This window comes from Helianthus annuus, chromosome 9 (assembly GCF_002127325.2).
Source record: "Helianthus annuus cultivar XRQ/B chromosome 9, HanXRQr2.0-SUNRISE, whole genome shotgun sequence".
Taxonomy (NCBI): Eukaryota; Viridiplantae; Streptophyta; class Magnoliopsida; order Asterales; family Asteraceae; genus Helianthus; species Helianthus annuus.
In genome coordinates, this window is record NC_035441.2 from 188068215 (window position 1) to 188086530 (window position 18316).

At 37.3% G+C, this 18316-nt stretch overlaps 2 protein-coding genes across 2 annotated transcripts; one reads left to right on the top strand and one right to left on the bottom strand.

Annotated features, from left to right (window-relative positions):
• Nucleotides 1–1676, top strand: LOC110880242 (solute carrier family 25 member 44). The gene has a single exon (XM_022128830.2). The coding sequence runs from the start codon at nucleotides 451–453 to the stop codon at nucleotides 1495–1497; it is 1047 nt and encodes a 348-aa protein (XP_021984522.1). The 5' UTR covers nucleotides 1–450; the 3' UTR covers nucleotides 1498–1676.
• Nucleotides 1677–6475: 4799 nt separating this feature from the next.
• On the bottom strand, nucleotides 6476–10860 carry LOC110880243 (PHD finger protein ALFIN-LIKE 4). Its single transcript, XM_022128831.2, has 5 exons — nucleotides 10594–10860; nucleotides 10472–10504; nucleotides 9185–9413; nucleotides 6997–7135; nucleotides 6476–6910 (listed from the first exon to the last, which is right to left on the bottom strand). Exons 1-5 carry the CDS (start codon nucleotides 10682–10684, stop codon nucleotides 6641–6643), a joined length of 762 nt encoding a protein of 253 aa, XP_021984523.1. The 5' UTR covers nucleotides 10685–10860; the 3' UTR covers nucleotides 6476–6640.
• Nucleotides 10861–18316: the final 7456 nt, after the last annotated feature.

An 18316-nucleotide genomic window follows, 5' to 3' on the forward strand; every position in this document is an offset into this window, starting at 1 on the left:
ATCCACCATATTCGCATGAAAGCTCTCACATCCTCTCTCCCTCCCTCCCTGTGATTTCATTTCTCTGTCTCTCTCTCTCTCATACGCATTCATTCGTCCGATCTCTCACCTTCTTACCTGTTCCACAGACGGTTATCGATCATAATTTTGTTATGTTAGATCCGTTTTATTGATTCAAACATCTCACAAGTTTATTCCGTCGCTGTAGTAAGCGTAAATTTATTTCTGATGTGTTTTCTCAATCATATATTACGATTATGATGAGATATTGAGATCATCACTGTTTGTTTTACTCTTCTGGATTCTCCTTTAGGTTAAATGTTAAGGAGTTTTGGTGTTATTTGTACTGTTTTTGAGGTAATGTATGGTTTTAGGTTATTAGAGTGTTGTTGAATTCGTTAAACTGTTGTTGAATTCGTTAAACTGGCTAAACCGAAACCGAAACCGAAAATGAATTTGAGTACTGTGGAGGAGGATGATTACGAATCCTCCTCAGATCAAATTGTTCATAAACCGGAGGAAATCGACTGGCAGATGCTCGATAAATCCAAGTTTTTCATCCTTGGTGCAGGACTTTTTTCCTGTGTATCAGCTACACTTTATCCTGTTGTGGTATTGAAAACCAGACAACAAGTTTCATCATCACATTTGTCCAGTTTTAGAACTGCGATTTCGATTATTCGGTATGAAGGTTTTCGAGGCCTGTACAGAGGCTTCGGGACATCCTTAATCGGTACAATTCCAGCTCGAGCGGTTTACATGACAGCTCTAGAGGTTACTAAAAGTAAAGTTGGCACTAGTACTGTTAAACTAGGGTTTCCAGAGCCTACTGCAGCTGCAATTGCCAATGCTATGGCTGGATTAACCGCTGCCTTGGCGGCTCAGGTTATTTGGACTCCTATTGATGTGGTGAGCCAGAGGCTTATGGTACAGGGGAACCAGTATAGATCCTGTAGGTATATGAATGGAATTGATGCTTTTAGGAAAATTTTAAACACTGATGGGCCTAGAGGTTTGTATAGAGGTTTTGGAATATCTGTAATGACGTATGCACCATCGAATGCGGTTTGGTGGGCTTCGTACTCTGTCGTTCAGCGACTCGTGTGGGGTGGAGTTGGATCTTATTTGTGTAAGAAAGATGATGATGGTGTGGTTGTCATGAGACCTGATTCGACAACTGTGATGGCTGTCCAAGGCGTTAGTGCAGCTATGGCAGGAGGCGTTTCGGCTTTAGTTACAATGCCGTTGGATACAATTAAGACACGCTTACAGGTTCTTGATAACAATGACGATAACAATAACAATGGTAACGGGAGGAAAGGGCCGACGGTTGGGCAGACTGTTAGGAATTTAGTGAGGGAAGGTGGATGGATGGCTTTGTATAGAGGGTTAGGTCCGCGGTGGGCTTCGATGTCCATGTCAGCAACTACCATGATCACAACTTATGAGCTACTTAAAAGGTTGTCAACCAAGAATCAAGAAAACTTGATAAGATGAGTATGGAAGAAGAAACTCACTTGAAGGTATCCATCCTGTAATTTTCCTTTTGTTAATTATGATGATGATGTTGGTTGTTAGATGTTTGTGATTATTACAGGATTTGTGTGAGTTTTTCTCCATATCTTGTTTATATTTGATAGCATTGAAGAAAGATCTTTCTTTAATCATTCCATCCACTCTATATCTGGTCATGTTTACTAGTATATTCTTGTGATTATCTTATATATATATATATATATCCACAAGGTTACTAATTATATAATTGTCATGTGTAGCAGTAGTATATTTTTATGATTATCTTATATTTGTCCATAAGGTTTACTAGTTATATAAATGAATGCCACTTGTTGGTCTATTTCAAGTTTGGAAGATCTTGGAAAATTATGGAGTAGATAATGGGTTAGGAATTGGAATCTTATAACATTATAATATTATGGTTGGTTGGGATTAGGGGCAACATTGTGGGAATTGCTTGTGTTTATTTTGTTTTATTTATGATAATTAATTAATTATAATCATTAGATTAACATTATCCATAAGTTGATGTTGATGGGTGGAGAAAATTTGGGCTAGTTTTCTAGTATTTATTGGACCTTGAATTTTAGTCAGGTGGGCCTACCTAGCAATGTCAGTTATCAAGGGGGGCCTCTCTTTTAACTTTGAGACAAAGTTAAATGGATAGATTTGTATATTGCAAGTGGATGGCTAAGGATCTGGTAACATGAGTGTGATTGATTTGAACACTAAGAGGTTATGATAAAATTACTCACTAATTCACAATTAATAATCAATCAATAACCAAATAAATAGTTTGGCAGTCTCTTCATTTATGCCATCTTCTAGAGTTGATTACACAAATTGTGTTGGCCCGAATATCCAAGAAGTTACAAGGATTATCATTATAAGGTCTTGGGATGTACTCTAACTTAATTGATGTTAAAGATGACATGGCAAGTTAACATGTCTTTCAAACCGCTCTCTCCCTATGTTAAGGGGTAAACCATTTTTTTAGGATGAGGTGGAGTAAAAAGGGAAAAATGGGTAATGTGACGCTTATATGGAGTTAAAAAGGTTATGGTATGCGTGCCCTAAACGCTAAAGCTCCAAGTTTGTTTGTCATCATATATTGTTGATGTATAGACGTCGTTTATGCTATATATAAAAAAGTGGACCGTATCAAAGCTTTAAATTGTTTCCCCTTTTATAAATAACTTGAAAAGGAAATAAACGAATAAAATTAGATAAGTGGTGATCATCATATTGCAACTTTGGGATATTTTTTAGTTTAATAACATATTTAATCTTTGTTGAATAGGTTTAATAACATATATGGTCTTTGTTGAATAGTAAATGATAACAAACTTGATCATTTTTAATAACAGTCGTTACAGTCAACTATTGTAAATTCTTTACTTAAAAAACAAAAATGTTATTTAAAAACACAAATCGCATGGCAATGATCTCTCTAGATCAAGTGGTGGAAGGCTTCATTTTTCTTGAAAGATGCAAGTTCAACTCCTACTTGGTGCAGAGTGAGACACAGGTGGGCAATGATAGGAGACTCTGGGAAACTTGGGTTCGATCCTTGAGCCAAACGGGTTTTACTGGTAATTTCACCATCATGCCTACTGGTAGGTGGGTTACCGGGTTTTCCCCGAAATTGGTGGTAGACTCGGGTTACTCTCGGAGTACTCCGTTTGGTCCAGTGGGTGTCTCAAGAGTGCTCGGGATTGATTCTGTTGTCCGTTCAAAAAAAAAAAAGAACAAATCCTCGACCCCTTTTATCTATCCGGCCCACCCACTATAGTCAAGTAGTCAAGCTCTTGCTACTATTGTAACAATGACTCCTGAAGGAGGCATCCCATCACCTTTTAATGTGAAGGTGATGGGTTTGAGTCTTATTTGGTGCAATTTGTTTCAGGTGGACTAAGGGTTTTACCACGATAACCCTTAGGGCGGTGGGTTTCCCCTGGATGGTGTGCGGGTTGGGTCATCAACGTTATCTATGACCGTAGAGTGTGTGTGGCCTTTCGCCAATGGGTTCACCTGGGTGGCCGGACTTGTATAGTATTCGTTGATTGTTAAAAAAAAAGCTACTATAGTAATAGTTTATGACTGGAAGATATTCGAACCATGGACTGAATGCTTGACGTATCTTTGTCTAAATTCCAAATCTAAATCATGAACTACAACCTTCATTCTAGGTGTGATATTGGTATACATATGTAGTAACTAGATGAGATAGGAGTCAAATAGTTACATTAATGTCATTTAACTACGCTTAAACTTGTTATAATTGTTTTGAATGAAAATGACGACAAAATTAAAACTACAGAGACCCATGTTTAAAAGGTTTGAGTTTTTAACTAAAGTATCAAAAACGACTAAACCTCGGGGATCATTTTGATAGTTTACTCTAAGTTAATATCTCTCACTATTTGACAGTTTCATACTTTGATCTATCATATATTCATATCCAGCCCAAAATCAATAGGAATAACGTAGATGACCCGTTTGGTGCAAGTGTGTGTAATTTTGGGCCATGAAAATTTATCCAACGTAGTTCATAATAGAACAATAATTTTATAAAATTTTATACTTGTAGTTTTTCATTAACAGATAAAAAATCAAAATTAATGGTATTTACTTTTCAAACAATTATAATAAGTTTAAGCGTAGTTATAAAAATCTTACTAATATTATTATAGAACTTTTATAGTGGTTGACTTAATACGTTATAAAACCTCACCCAACAGCTAATTTTACACGTTTAAGGTATACGGAGTGGGGTGTAGCAAAGTGTGGCAAAATTAGTTTGCCAATTGGTAACACCACCGCCAACATAGTTTGCCTCTCAAAAGTTTGCCAAATCGGTGTAGGCTTGCCGAAGTGGTGAAGGGAGGGTATGAGAGAGAGGGTAGTGTGGGGTGGGGGTCCATTCCAATCTTAATCAATCACACATTTTTTCTTTTTTTTTTAAATAGTTTACCATTTCACCAAGTGTCTAACCATTGCCAGCACTTTTGAGCTTTACCACTTTGACATGACACACTTACATTAGTTGATTTTTTAGTTTATCACTCTCAAGTGTCTAACCACTTCTTATACCTTACTATTGCCTTAACAATTATATTATACATGCTTACAATTGCAACTTTTGTGAACAATGGTTTTTTTTTTCTTTTTTTGTCTTTTTGTGTATTTTTATAATTTTAATCTTCAATTTTCAGCATTGACTCTTACCACCCCTTAACTTTCTTAATACTTTGTAATCGAGTTTTATGTCTTTATATTTATTTACATGTTGATATAATCTTAAGTTGATTTACATTTCGACACAGTTGTTTTGTGTTTTTTCAACTTTCAGCATTGACACAACCCTTTAACTTTCTAAATACTTTTGTAATTGAGTTTTATATGTTTGGCTTTAGTTACATGTGGTATAAATTCAAGTTACGTTTTGATGTAAATTTTATCCCCCCCCCCCCCCGGCGGAAATGAGTCGGGTTAGATATATTAAGTTTTCAGTAGTCTACGTTTTGACGTAAATTTTGTTTGGAAACGAGTCGGGTCAAATTTAATACATTTTCATTAGACGGTATAAATCCAAGCCACTTTACGTTTCGACACCGCCGCAATGCGTCGTACCATTCATTAACTTAAAAAACACTACTTTCTTACGTGCTTATATTTATGTACGTGTCGGTATAAATTCAAGTTGGTTTATGTTTCGCGTAAATTTTATTCGAAAAAATGTCAAATCAAATATCGTACGTTTTCGTGCTTATTTTTATATACGTTTTCAGTTGGTTTACGTTTTGACGTAATTTTCTTTTTCCGGAAACCAATCAGGTCAGATTAAATGATAAACGACTTCGTATGAATTTATTTTCGGGTATTCTATGCATACACTTTTACAACGACATACATTGTGCTTTTCAAATATATAGTTGTTATGTGCGTTTTTTCAACGTTTAAATCAATGTTTTAAATACCGGTATGAATCGGCCGGTTATACCGGTTAAACCGGATATCGGGCACGAGTCCGGTATGATAAAGGTCGGTAAAACCCGAATACGGTATATCTTATGTACCGGCAGTAAATCCGGTTCTACCGGTTCAAACCGTTGAACCGGTTTGCATTATCTTAAGATTTGATTTATTAGTTTTAATAAAATACGATGTTAAGGTAATATTGATCTTCCATATTTTCGGTAATTAACCTAGTGTCTTCTATTCCAATATTCCATGGTTGTTGAAACTGTTACTCACCTCGTACAAGGCAATATTGTTTATAATTAATAAAAATATTCTTAAAATGCTTAATAGTTTACAATAAAAATAGTTTTTTTTTTAAATAAAACTATGATAAGTTACATAAATCTAAGTTGAGATTTGATTGCTTTTTGAGATGACTTTGTATTTTATGGAATTTATAGGGTTAACTAGTAACCCGATTCAACCGCCCGATACAACCTGGTTCAACCGGTTGAACTATTTTAAATCCCAACCCGGTATGACTTAAAAGCCGGTTTTTAAAACATTGGTTTAAATTTTATAAACAACCAGCCGTAAAGCATAACTTAAAAAAACGTTATCCTGTCGCGAAGCGCGGGCATAACTTCTAGCTATAATTGTAACAATATTATAACTTAAGTGACTTTTATACCATGTCCCACACTGCCCCCCTCCCCCTCGTCGCAAACGTCGGTTTCTTGCCGGAAGAGACGAGCCTGCAAAAGGTTTGTTCTCTCTCTCCTTCAATTATATATTGGTTTTTTAATTAAAAAATTGAGTAGTCCTCCACACCCTTGGGTAGTCCCTAAAGGGATGATCCTCCACCCAATGTGACGGGCGCTTACGTGGCGGATAGTCCCCAAAGGGACTACTCAAACCACACCCCATGGTCTTATAGTTGGACAAAATTTAAACGACCCATTTTCCAATGATCCATAGTTATAGTTCGAAAAGCAACTGGATGGAAATTCTTACCCGCATTACTGATCAAATTATACAGCAACTGAGGTACAATATCATATGCAAGCAACAAAAGTTCTAGAAACAACGCTAAACAGTACTTTCGACCAAACCAGTTAGAAAAAGTACACAGTAAAAAGACCACATCGGACAGCGCTAACAACTAAGGGCGAGCTCTTTTGTTGGTGCATGCAGGACACTTGTACTGCTTGATGTGTTCAGCTTTCGCGGGTGTGATTTTCACACACTTACCATGAAACCATATCTCACAGATGTCGCAACAAATCCAGAACTCATCCGATGCATAATTCGCACCGCAGGCCCCACATAAGGTTTCTCCATGCTCATCCTCGTCATCCTCCTCCTCTTCATCATCATTCATTGCTACTGCTTCTCGTGGCTGCTGCTTCGGGTACTTTCCTTCCGGGTCCCGCTGCGAGATAAAACCATTGTTATATCGAACAGTCGGAGATTTAAAATACTGCAAGCGCAAAGAAAAGTATTGAAATCTTGTTTTACCATTTTTGAGTTTGACTTGGATTTGGTGCTACTGTGATTATTCGAGACGGCGCCTTTCTCCTTCTGGTTTTTCTTCGCACTGCCGCTTACAACCTCAAAGATTGTTGGCAGATCGTTTATCATGTTGAACAGTCTCTTCCTGTGTCATTGAAGGAAAAATTCAAAATAATAATCTAATGTTAATTTTAAGCAAAGAAAGATGAAAAACTTCTATGTTGTTTTACAAGATCTATACAAGAATTGTCCTTTATCTTTATACGCATTTTCAGACGCTGTCCTTTATGTTCAAAATTGACGAGTTTTGTCCTTTATGTTTTCATATCATACACGTTTTGTCCTTTAGGCCTAACCCAGTTAGTTTTTTCAGTTAAATTTGGTCATATGCTTTGCACATGAGGGCGTTTTTGTCAATTCAAAGGTAAGTTCAACGGCAGATTTACAGCTCAAAGCTTCTGCAACCTTTGAATTGACAAAAATGCCCTCATGTGCAAAGCACATGACCAAATTTAACTGAAAAAACTAACTAGGTTAGGCCTAAAGGACAAAACGTACATGATATGAAAACATAAAGGACAAAACTCATCAATTTTAAACATAAAGGGCAGCGCCTGAAAATGGGTATAAAGATAAAGGACAATCCTTGAAATTCACTCTAAAAAGAATAAAAGATACATTTCTAAGAATTATCTTCTGGGAATCTAGGTTAAGAATTATAAGTTACATAATAATAGTGCTTCCTAAACATGGATAAAAGACCTAGTTTTTCTCAATTTCAAAACAATGACATGATTAAAAAAAAAACATTTTCCTTAAATTATAGTGCTTCTTAAAAAAACTTAAGGTGAAATCATAGTAACGACTTCAGATAAAAATATTTGTATCAATATTTTTAAGTTTAAACGCCTAAAGATGCGACTTTCTAAATCTGATATGCAATAAAGTACAAGACAATGATTTGAATGTTAACCGTAGACCAAATGTTCTATCAAACAAACATCAGAGGTTAATGTCACCTAAATGCAAAGTTAATTGCCTATTTGTCCCAACGTAGGTAACATACCCGATACCCAATGTTGGTAACATAGTTTCAAATTATGTTCCCATGGAAGCAATATGATTACCAGCCAAATCGGAAAACTGGAAAATTTTGGCATTTTTTTGCTTATGCGAAGCAATATGATACAACTTTGTAAGAATTGTAAATGTAAAATTTTAGCATTTAGGTTTTTGTAAGGTTAATAATGATACAAAATGTTAAAACTTTTAAGATCTATTAATTTTACCTTTTTCGTGTTTTATAAAGATAGAATGGTATATAAAATAAGATAATGTTTCATACAACAATAGATTGTCTAAAGAAAACATTTTTCCTTATCGCAACGTCAGCACAATTGTCACTTGGATGCCACACTTGGTTTAAAAAAGCGCAAAGCGCTCCGAAGCGTTTTGGTTCCAAAAGCTTTAAGCGAAGCTTCAAGCGCGAAGCGAGAGCTTCACGTATACGAAGCACTCAAAATAAATATATATATATATATATATATATATATTGTACACATCAATATGACCTATTCTACTTGTTAATCAATAACAAACACAAAAACATGATTAAAAAACACACTTAACACATAAAAAACATAGTTAAAACATAAATTAAAGTCGAAACACACTTAGGGTAAAGAAACAGGCCTCATTTAACCCTATTTAAAGACTGTTGGGCTTAAAAAATGGCCCAAATGTGACCTGATTGGGCTGAAGCGTCGCTTCAAACCATCATCGCTTCGCGCTTAAAGCTCGCTTCACAGCGCTTCACGTAATGTAACGCTTCAGACCAAAAAAAGCGATGTTTCCAGCGCTTCAGCGCTTCACGCTTAAAGCTCGCTTTAAGCGCGCTTTTTTAAACACAGATGCCACATTTGTACTATCGCGCCATATCAGCACATGGATGCCACATAAGCAAGGCATATTTTAATAGGCCAATAAGTTTGGGTTGGTTCATATTAACACACAAACGAAGAGCGTGTTACATACGTGGGGATTTAGACGAGTATGTTACATTGTTACCTACACCGAGAAAAATAAGCAAGTACTTTTTGCATTTAGGTGACATTAACCCAAACATTAGTGTCCCCTCAATGACGAGCACACAACCTTATGTATTAAAATACAAATAACCATTAAAAAGATTTACCTGTCAGCTTTATCAAACCCGAATCTGGCACCAAAATAGAAGGCAACAGAAAGCAACCAAGCATCACTATGAACCGCAACCAAAGATAACCAATCTTTTTCTTGCATTCCGTCTCTAGCAAAGTTAATACCCAATGCTGGTTCTGGGAGCTCTGGTGGGACCTCTTCCGCAGGCAAATTCACCTCCCATTGCTCGCTTGGAAAACCATACAAACACAAATTCTCCTTTTCTGTACAGAAAAAATAAACGATTGTTCACATAAAAGACTCGAAACAAAAAAAATTGTAGCATGGATAAGACTGAAAAAACAATGTCAATGTAGCAGGAGTGTAAAGGATTAACTGATAGCTGCACGAATGCACAACAAAATTTTGAATACGTTGAACAAAATATCTTTTCTACATAAGTGGATTTTTCAAACAGTTTCAAAACAGAAATCCTTTATAAAAACAGAATGTGGTTGTAACTTGTAATATTTTGAAATGGAATCCATATTAACTTGCAAGGAGCAAGACAACGGAAAACACAAAAGACGTTGAGATGAAACTAAGACGTAAACAAAGCAAACACAAGACAATGAGATATCTTAGCTCATCACACAAGGACACCACGAAAGTGATTATCGGAAGCAAAAAAGGCTTGTAGGCTGTAGCCACCAAATTTTAAAACATGTTCAAACCATTATTAGCTGAAACATTAAGCTCAAGATTTTGGTATTATCTAAAAAGATAAATATAAACCTTACTAGTTGTCATGACTACTTATAAACATACTTTCATCATAGCTTTGAAGCAAAGATGTTGAAAAAAGCAAAATTTAATTTCAACGAAAATGCGAGAGACCAAGACAAAACAGATACCATTTGTAGAAATAATTCAAAGCCATATATATATATGCAATCAGATAACATGGTGATGTAAATTAAAACTTAAAACACAAATGCACACTTCCAATCAAACTATTAAAGTAAGATAACAGCAGCATTACAATTCCTTCTTAGGGATGATACAAAAAGACTCAAAGCTACAACTTAATCCATATCCACTTAAAAAAAATAAAAAAAGGAATATAAAAATTGGCAATTTTTTTTAATAAAACCAGAGAACTACAAAATTGGCATGTTTGCATATAAATCCCACATTATCCATTACATAAAGTTTAGTTCTAAAAAAATGAAGTAGCTGTGGACAGTAGAAAGTAAAAGAAATTAACAACTGGAGGATGCATCAAATTGATAAATGAAAGATATTATTAATAATTAAAGATAGAGAGAAAGAGAAGGGTAACCAGGGTCACACAGCTGGTAAAAGGCTTCAACATCTGCAACAATAAATAAAAAGATTATTATAATTATAAAGAAAGAAGAGAAGAGAAGAGAAGAGAAGAGAAGAGGAGAATGTGAAAGAGACCGGTGGTAAGAGCTTTGACGATTCCGGCACGGCGACCTTTGAAATCCCTAAAAACCTCTTCCACTGTACGCGGATTATACCCTCCCTCCATTCCCCAAACAAATGTAATGGACAAGAATACGTTTACAGACTCAGTAAAGTAAATTCAGACGTACGGGAGAGAAAGAGGCGGATTTGAATGAATCTTCTCTCTCGCTCGCTCGGTGAAGAGTCCGAGAAAACAAGATCCTCGATTTTGGAGTTTTGCTAAACGGTGCCCTAGTTTAAGATTAGGATTCCAACATAAACATCAATATAAATATAAATATAAATATAAATATAAATATAAGAGTAAATTACTTTTTAAGTCCCTGTGTTTTAGTGGTTTTAACTATTTGAATTCAAAATTAAAACGCCCTGAGTCCCTAGCCATTTATTTTATAATGTTTTGAGTCCAATTTTGTTCATTTTATAACGATTTGAGTCCAAAAAATTGGACTCAAAATGTTAAAATTTGGACTAAAAAAGACTCAAATGGTTAAAGAAAATGCTTATAGGGACTCAGGTCGTTAAACTTTTTTGTTTTGGACTCAACTAGTTAAAACCACTAAAACACAGGGACTCAAAAAGTAATTTACCCTAAATATAAATATAGAGAGGAAAGTGTAATTTTACCCCCTGGGGTTTAGGCCAATTGATACTCTGACCTCCTCTAACGAAATAATTGTAATTTTCCCCCAACGTTATTGTTATATCGCACATTTACCCCCTGACGTCAATTATGTTAACAAATTTGTTAACTTTAATGTGAAATGACTATCTTACCCTTTAATATTACCCCCAAACGTTCTTGTTATGTCGCATAATTACCCCTCACTGGTAAATTACTAAATTGTCCTTTCTTATTACCCCTTTATACTTTGTGTTAAGAAACAATATTACCCCATGAAACTTCCAAAACCTTTCCCGTCAAAAAAGTTTGGCCAGCCAAAGTCAACTACACATGGTAATTAACAAGAAATCTGATTTAAACTTAATAAACACTTGTATTCAAACCTGTTCTATGTTTATATACTCAAAATTAGAAACCTATAAGCATTACAATGGTTAACTTCACTAGAAACCCTTCACAAAATCACAAAACTTATATGTATTCAGAACATTACAATTTGTCCATGTATTCAGTAATCTGTCCATGTATTCAGAAACATGTATGCACACTCAAAATCAGTTTAAACACATACATGGTCATGTATAACCACCTATAACTACCAACTATCATTTGTTATACCTGGCTGCAGCTGTATGCAGCTGTTTGGCTGCAGCTATTTGCAAGATCAATTTATGGTCAAAATCAGTTTAAACACATACCTGGTTGTAGTATATGTGTTAGCCTAATTTGAGAAAACAGAAAAGAGAGGGACTATTACAATTATACCCCTCAACTAATTCCTTATGACTATTAGTTGTTACATAACCACCTATAACTACCAACTATCATTTGTCACATATCAGTCCCTTCTCTTATGACAATTACAATTATACCCCTCAACTAGTTCCTTATGCTAACAATACAGGTTATGAAACAACAACCTGTTGAAACAGGTTGTAGTATACAATTTGTCCAAACAATAACCATGACTTATTCCCTAGTCAAATCCATGATCAATCTGCTGTTCTTATAACTAGGCACATTATAGGCACATCAATCTGCTGATCAAGCATATATTAACTATATACAATATCTTATAACATACCCAAGCTAATCATGCACATGTGCATACAGTACTTAGCTAATCACAGCTTTGACTTATGCTAATCACAGCCTTAACTTATGCTAATCACAGCCTTGACTTATGCATAACTCTTCTATATATAACTAACTCGCAATAGACATTCATTCCAATAGACATTCAACAGTAAAAAATAATAGACATTCAAAAACAAGCATACCATGCAATAGGCATTCAACAGTAAGCATAGTTAAATAAGGATCATTGTTAAAGATCATTAGTCCTACTACATTGTTGCATACTACATTGTCATAACCAAGGATCATGATATATACACAAAATGCATGTTTAACTTAACTTAACCTACATATTACACAAAACATCCTAATATATTACAGTTCAACTACGCAACCATTTCCTGCTGAAGGGGGAAACTGGAAGTGCAGGAAAGGGCGGCCTCGCATTTTGACAACCAAGGACACCACAATCGATCCTAGTGAAACATGAATCCTCATGTCCACTGCAAACACAGAAAGATCCATGTTCAATAACCCCTGTTTTTTTCAAAAACCCATGTTCAATAACCCCTGTTTTTTAACCTGACATTACTTGTTCATTAACCACAATCACAATACTTGTTCGATTTTACCTGACAAGTGCGAGAACAGGGAGGATCGCCGGTGGACAGGTGGATTGACGGTGGACAGGGGCATCGCCGGTGGTGCGGACAGGGGGATCGGCTCTAGTGGTGGAGGTGGAAGCAATGTCTCCTCTGATTGGCTCATTCTCCGGTGGACGGACATGAAGGATCGCCGGTGGTGTGGTCGCCGTTAATGAGGAAGAAGGTGTGGGGGGAGTGTGGTCGAAAGGCTTAGGGGGTAAGATTGTAGTTGGAAGTAATAGTATAAGGGTAATAGTATTATATAAGGTAACTATTAAGGTAAAATTACATTTCTGCCCTTTGACCCCCTTTGACCGTTATGGAATTTAACGCCAGGGGGTAAATGTGCGACATAACAACAACGTTGGGGGGGGGATTGCAATTATTTCGTTAGAGGGGGTCAGAGTGCCAATTGGCCTAAACCTCAGGGGGTAAAATTTCAGTTTACTCAAATATATTTTTTTATATAGAGAGTTAGTTTGCTGTTTGACAGCATCTGAATGGTTAAATATTGAACCAGTAAAATATTTGAATCATTAAGTGCTGAACTAGTAAGAGGTCTGAACTAGGAGTGTTCAAAACCGAATTTTCGAAAATTCGAATATCCGAATTTTGGATATCAGAATTCGGATACCATATTTCACTATCCGAATAGTGAATCGGATATCCGAAAATCCAACTTTTTTTAATTTTTGTTCTTTTATTTTTTTTTTCATATTCGGAAACAAATATTTTGAATAGTTTCGGATATCCGAATATAAGTTTTCGGATATTTTCGGGTATTCGGATATCCGAAAAATGTAAATCAAATTTTCGAATATTTTGGATATCCGTTGAAAATCACTATCCAAATCCGAAATATTCGGATATCCGAATTTTGGATATCCGATTTTTCGGATATTTCGGATTCGGATATCGGATATTTCAAATCGGATTTTCAGATACGGATAGTTATGAACAACCCTAGTCTGAACCACTAAGAGCTAGTATAAAGCTTGTGGAATTCTGTGGGATAATTCGGTCGATATCGATTTGGTTTTTTTAGAGTTTGGTATTGTCACAACTGTCACACCCCAACCGATGGCGGAATCATCGGGGCATGGCACTGAGCGAAACAGATTGTCCAGAAGTTTCCATAACAACAATTTATATAATCCAGTTAAAGATACGTCCCATACCGTATCCCGAATAAACAAATGCATTATTACAGATAACATCCAAACAAGAAATTCTGTTCCGACAACTCAGATTTAACATAATAAAATAAATATTGTTTAAATGCTCCTAAAGACCCGGCCTGCCAAGATCTACAGACAACTATGCACTAGAAGCTTGTTCTTGACAGACAACTATTTGTTGGGGGCCTCTAGAATCTTATTCTAGCCTCGCTTTCCTAGCAAGCATACACCTTAAACACCTGTCACATACGTTAAAATAAAGTCAATACATATAATGTAAGGGTGAGCATACAAGTTTGATAATAGCATATAGAGTTCGAATAGTTTACGCATAACCAGCACGTACACAGAGGAAAACGAAGCATGTTAATTATCGACATGGATCCATCGATACCAATGACTGCGGGTTGACTGTCCGAGACAATTCGCAATACACGATTACCACCGTAATCCATTCAAGTAATTGTCCTTAACAACCCCGTGTGAACGGGTGTTGAGTCCAAACTATAGTACTATGTCGTTAAGGCAGGTAGACAACATTCCACGTGTAAACATAATAAACAAGCATTCATTTAGTCACGTAATACATGTAGTCGGTTAGCGTTCAAATAGTTTGTGTTCGTTTGTGATTTTGATAAGTAACGTATGTAACACCCAAATGTGCTGAAAGCAAAAAGGGATCGAGTATACTCACTGTGGTTGATTAATGGATTGAAGGGAGCGCTGAGAGTAGGGTTAGCCTGAATAGTTCGATAGCATAACGATGAGTAACGTGGAAATGCAAAACAAATGTAAGTGGGTCGAACAGTCTGGTCGATCGAACAACAGGTTCGATCGAACAGCCCAATCTGTTCGGTTGGTCTAACCGTTCGGGTAGTCTGCTCGATCGGCCGGGAGGCTCGATCGGCTGGGAGGCTCGATCGGTTGGACAGTTCAAGTGGAGTGTTCCTTCCTTTAAGAATGATGTGTTTGTGTATGATGGTTTGAACTTTTAAAGTTTTTGCAGCATTATCTAAAAACATTGAAGTATTCTTACCTTTCAGGTCGGTCGATCGAACGGATCGTTCGATCGGTTAGTCCAACCGATCGGTTAGGTACTTCAGTAAAAGGTTCTTAGCAGGGTGTCACCTGATTGGACGGCATGTTCGATCGGGTGCCACTTTAAATGCGTCGAACGAGTTGAAAATCGATTAAGTGTTGAACATAGTATCTCATGATCCGAAGAGTAATGTTTACCAATCGAGTAGCTTATTCGATCGAACATCACTTCGTCAATACCATACTTCTTGAATTTGAAAAGTGTGGGACCATGTGCAAGCCGATCGGCTGGCCCGGTCGATCGGCTGGCATGTCCGATCGGCTGGACTGTTCGTTCGAACAGCCTAGCCGTTCGGCCAACAATTCTGACCTGGTCGGCCTTTCGTCTAACACTTGGCTGTTTTGATTATTTGGATATGATTTCGAAGTATTTTGACAACGAGTTGAACCATAGAACGTGGGTCCTTACTTGCTTCACCGGTTCAGACAGGAATCACCCAAGTCCGGCTGGTGAACTGTTCGGAACGGTAGTTTAGCGTTTAACCCGGAGTCGGTGAACCTCGTAAATAGAATCCGAATCTTGAACCACGTGATTGATGGAATGATTGGTGAGTTAGTTCAAGTTCCGTTTCTACCGGTTTTAAGGCATAAAAGAGTTGAAAGAAAGTTGAAAATCCTTTTTCCAATCCTTTTCACCTTGAAATGTTAAGATCTATAACAGATCTTAGTTTGTTTCTATGGAAATCGGTTAGATCCAAGCTATTCATGGTGGAATGAGGCCAAAGTATGATGTTCTTCAAGAACACCATGATGACATCATCCTAGATTACTTAGATCTTGGTGATTTCACGGTTAGAATTCAAGATTTGAAAGATAGAAAGGTGTAGAATTGTGTTTTGATAAAAAACGTACAAGAGTTAGAGTGAAAATTTACCGGAGTGGAGAGAAATATGAGAAATGGTGAAGAACAAGAGCTGGTTCCAAAAGTGGTAAAGATGACAATGACAGCCCTATTTATAGGCTCCAAAAGAGGAAAGTGTCAACCGATCGGCCAGGATCTCTGATCGGCTGGCCTGCTTGATCGAACAGCATGTTCGATCGGTTGGCCTGTTCGATCAGTGTTTCCTGTTCGATCAGTAACCCTTTTCGAGTGTTTTGCGACGATTTTTGATATTTCGATTTCGGTGGACGATGATACGAATACGATATGGTTTCCTAATCAAATTACTTTCGGTCCCAACCACTATATCTAACATAAGCATCCATAGTTCACAATTCGGTTTCGGTTTCGATTAAGTTCGATTGCTTTTCGAGTTTCGATTCGATTTGATTGATCACCACACATAACAACCTAAAGTAAACACGCACAAGTAACACATAAGGCACACACACGTATAACAACACCAAAGTTTGCATAATTCGAGGTTCGAGTTCGATGATTGATTTGATCAGCTTGATTATTGATTAATTAACTTTATCGCATTGTTACTTCCTGATATTCAAGGTCGATTATCGATTCACATTGATTAAACGTTCGATTCATTTGATTAGACAACACTTACTCCACATAATACAAAAATATAAAATAACTAATTACAATCAAAGGTCAAACTTTGACTTTGACTTTCGAAAACACGGGGTGTTACAGCCTCCCCTTGTTTAGGGAATTTCGTCCTGAAATTAGGCTGAAAGCTGCGCATCACCGTGATTTACCAATTTGATGCTTCAGATCTATTTAAACAACTGCGGGTACTTGGCCTTCATGTCGCTTTCGAGTTCCCAAGTGAACTCTGCGCCTCGTTTGCCTTCCCATCGGACCTTCACGATAGGGATGCGTGAGCGCCTGAGTTGCTTGGTTTGGCGATCCATGATTTCGACAGGCTTTTCCACGAAGTGTAACGTTTCATTCACCTGAAGATCGTCGAGCGGTACGATTAGATCGTGATCAGCAAGGCACTTTCGGAGGTTTGACACGTGGAAAGTCGGTTGGACGTTGGTAAGTTCCTCCGGTAGTTCGAGTCTGTAGGCGACTTTTCCGATCCTTTCCAGAATCGTAAAAGGTCCAACATATCGGGGCGCTAGTTTCCCTTTCTTACCAAATCTGACTACACCCTTCCAAGGTGATACCTTTAGGAGTACGTAGTCGCCAACGTCAAATTCCAGGGGCTTGCGTCTTCTATCGGCGTAACTTTTCTGTCTACTACGAGCTTTCACCAGGTTGTCTCGAATCTGGAGGATTTTGTCAGTCGTTTCTTGTAGTATCTCGGGACCGGTTAGTTGTGAATGACCGATCTCGTGCCACACAATAGGCGAACGACATCTTCTTCCATATAGGGCCTCAAATGGTGCCATTTGGATGCTGGCATGATAGCTATTGCTGTACGAGAATTCGACTAACGGCAGGTGTTTGTTCCAACTACCACCAAAATCTATGACACACGCACGGAGCATGTCTTCAAGAGTACGGATCGTTCTTTCAGCCTGTCTGTCAGTTTGTGGGTGGAATGCAGTACTTAGATTAAGCGACGTACCAAGAGCCGCTTGAAACGTTTCCCATAACCGAGAAGTGAATCGAGCATCACGGTCAGAGATGATGTCGCGAGGCGTACCGTGATTACAAATGATCTCGTCGGTGTAGATATGGGCTAGTCGTTCCACCTTGTAGTCTTCCCGTATCGGCAAGAAGTGGGCTGATTTTGTTAGACGATCAACTATAACCCAAATACTGTCGTGACCTGATGGCGTGGGCGGGAGTTTGGTTATGAAATCCATAGCTATGCTCTCCCACTTCCATATAGGTATCGGCGGTTGTTCGAGTAAGCCAGAAGGTCTTTGATGTTCAGCCTTGACTCTTGCACAAGTTAAACAACTTCCAACATAGAGAGCAATATCCCGTTTCATGCCCGGCCACCAGTACTTATAACGAAGATCCTGGTACATCTTGTCAGCACCGGGATGAATAGAATATCGGGATTTGTGGGCTTCATTCATGATAATCTTTCGCAAATCGGTTCGCTTAGGAATCCAAATTCGGTCCAGATAGTAGAATATTCCATCGGCATAAATACCATGGAATTCAAACGACACAAAGCAGTTATCGGCTCCAGTATCAAACAAACACGATGCATAAATAC

Bases quoted from the DNA above. Each gene is read 5' to 3' on its own strand.
- LOC110880242 (XM_022128830.2), top strand. From the start codon at position 451: ATGAATTTGAGTACTGTGGAGGAGGATGATTACGAATCCTCCTCAGAT.
- LOC110880243 (XM_022128831.2), bottom strand. From the start codon at position 10,684: ATGGAGGGAGGGTATAATCCGCGTACAGTGGAAGAGGTTTTTAGGGAT. The intron at 9,414-10,471 runs GTTACCCTTCTC...TTTTCTGTACAG, and splicing joins TTACCAGCTGTGTGACCCTG to AAAAGGAGAATTTGTGTTTG. The intron at 6,911-6,996 runs GTAAAACAAGAT...TTTATCTCGCAG, and splicing joins CCAAGTCAAACTCAAAAATG to CGGGACCCGGAAGGAAAGTA.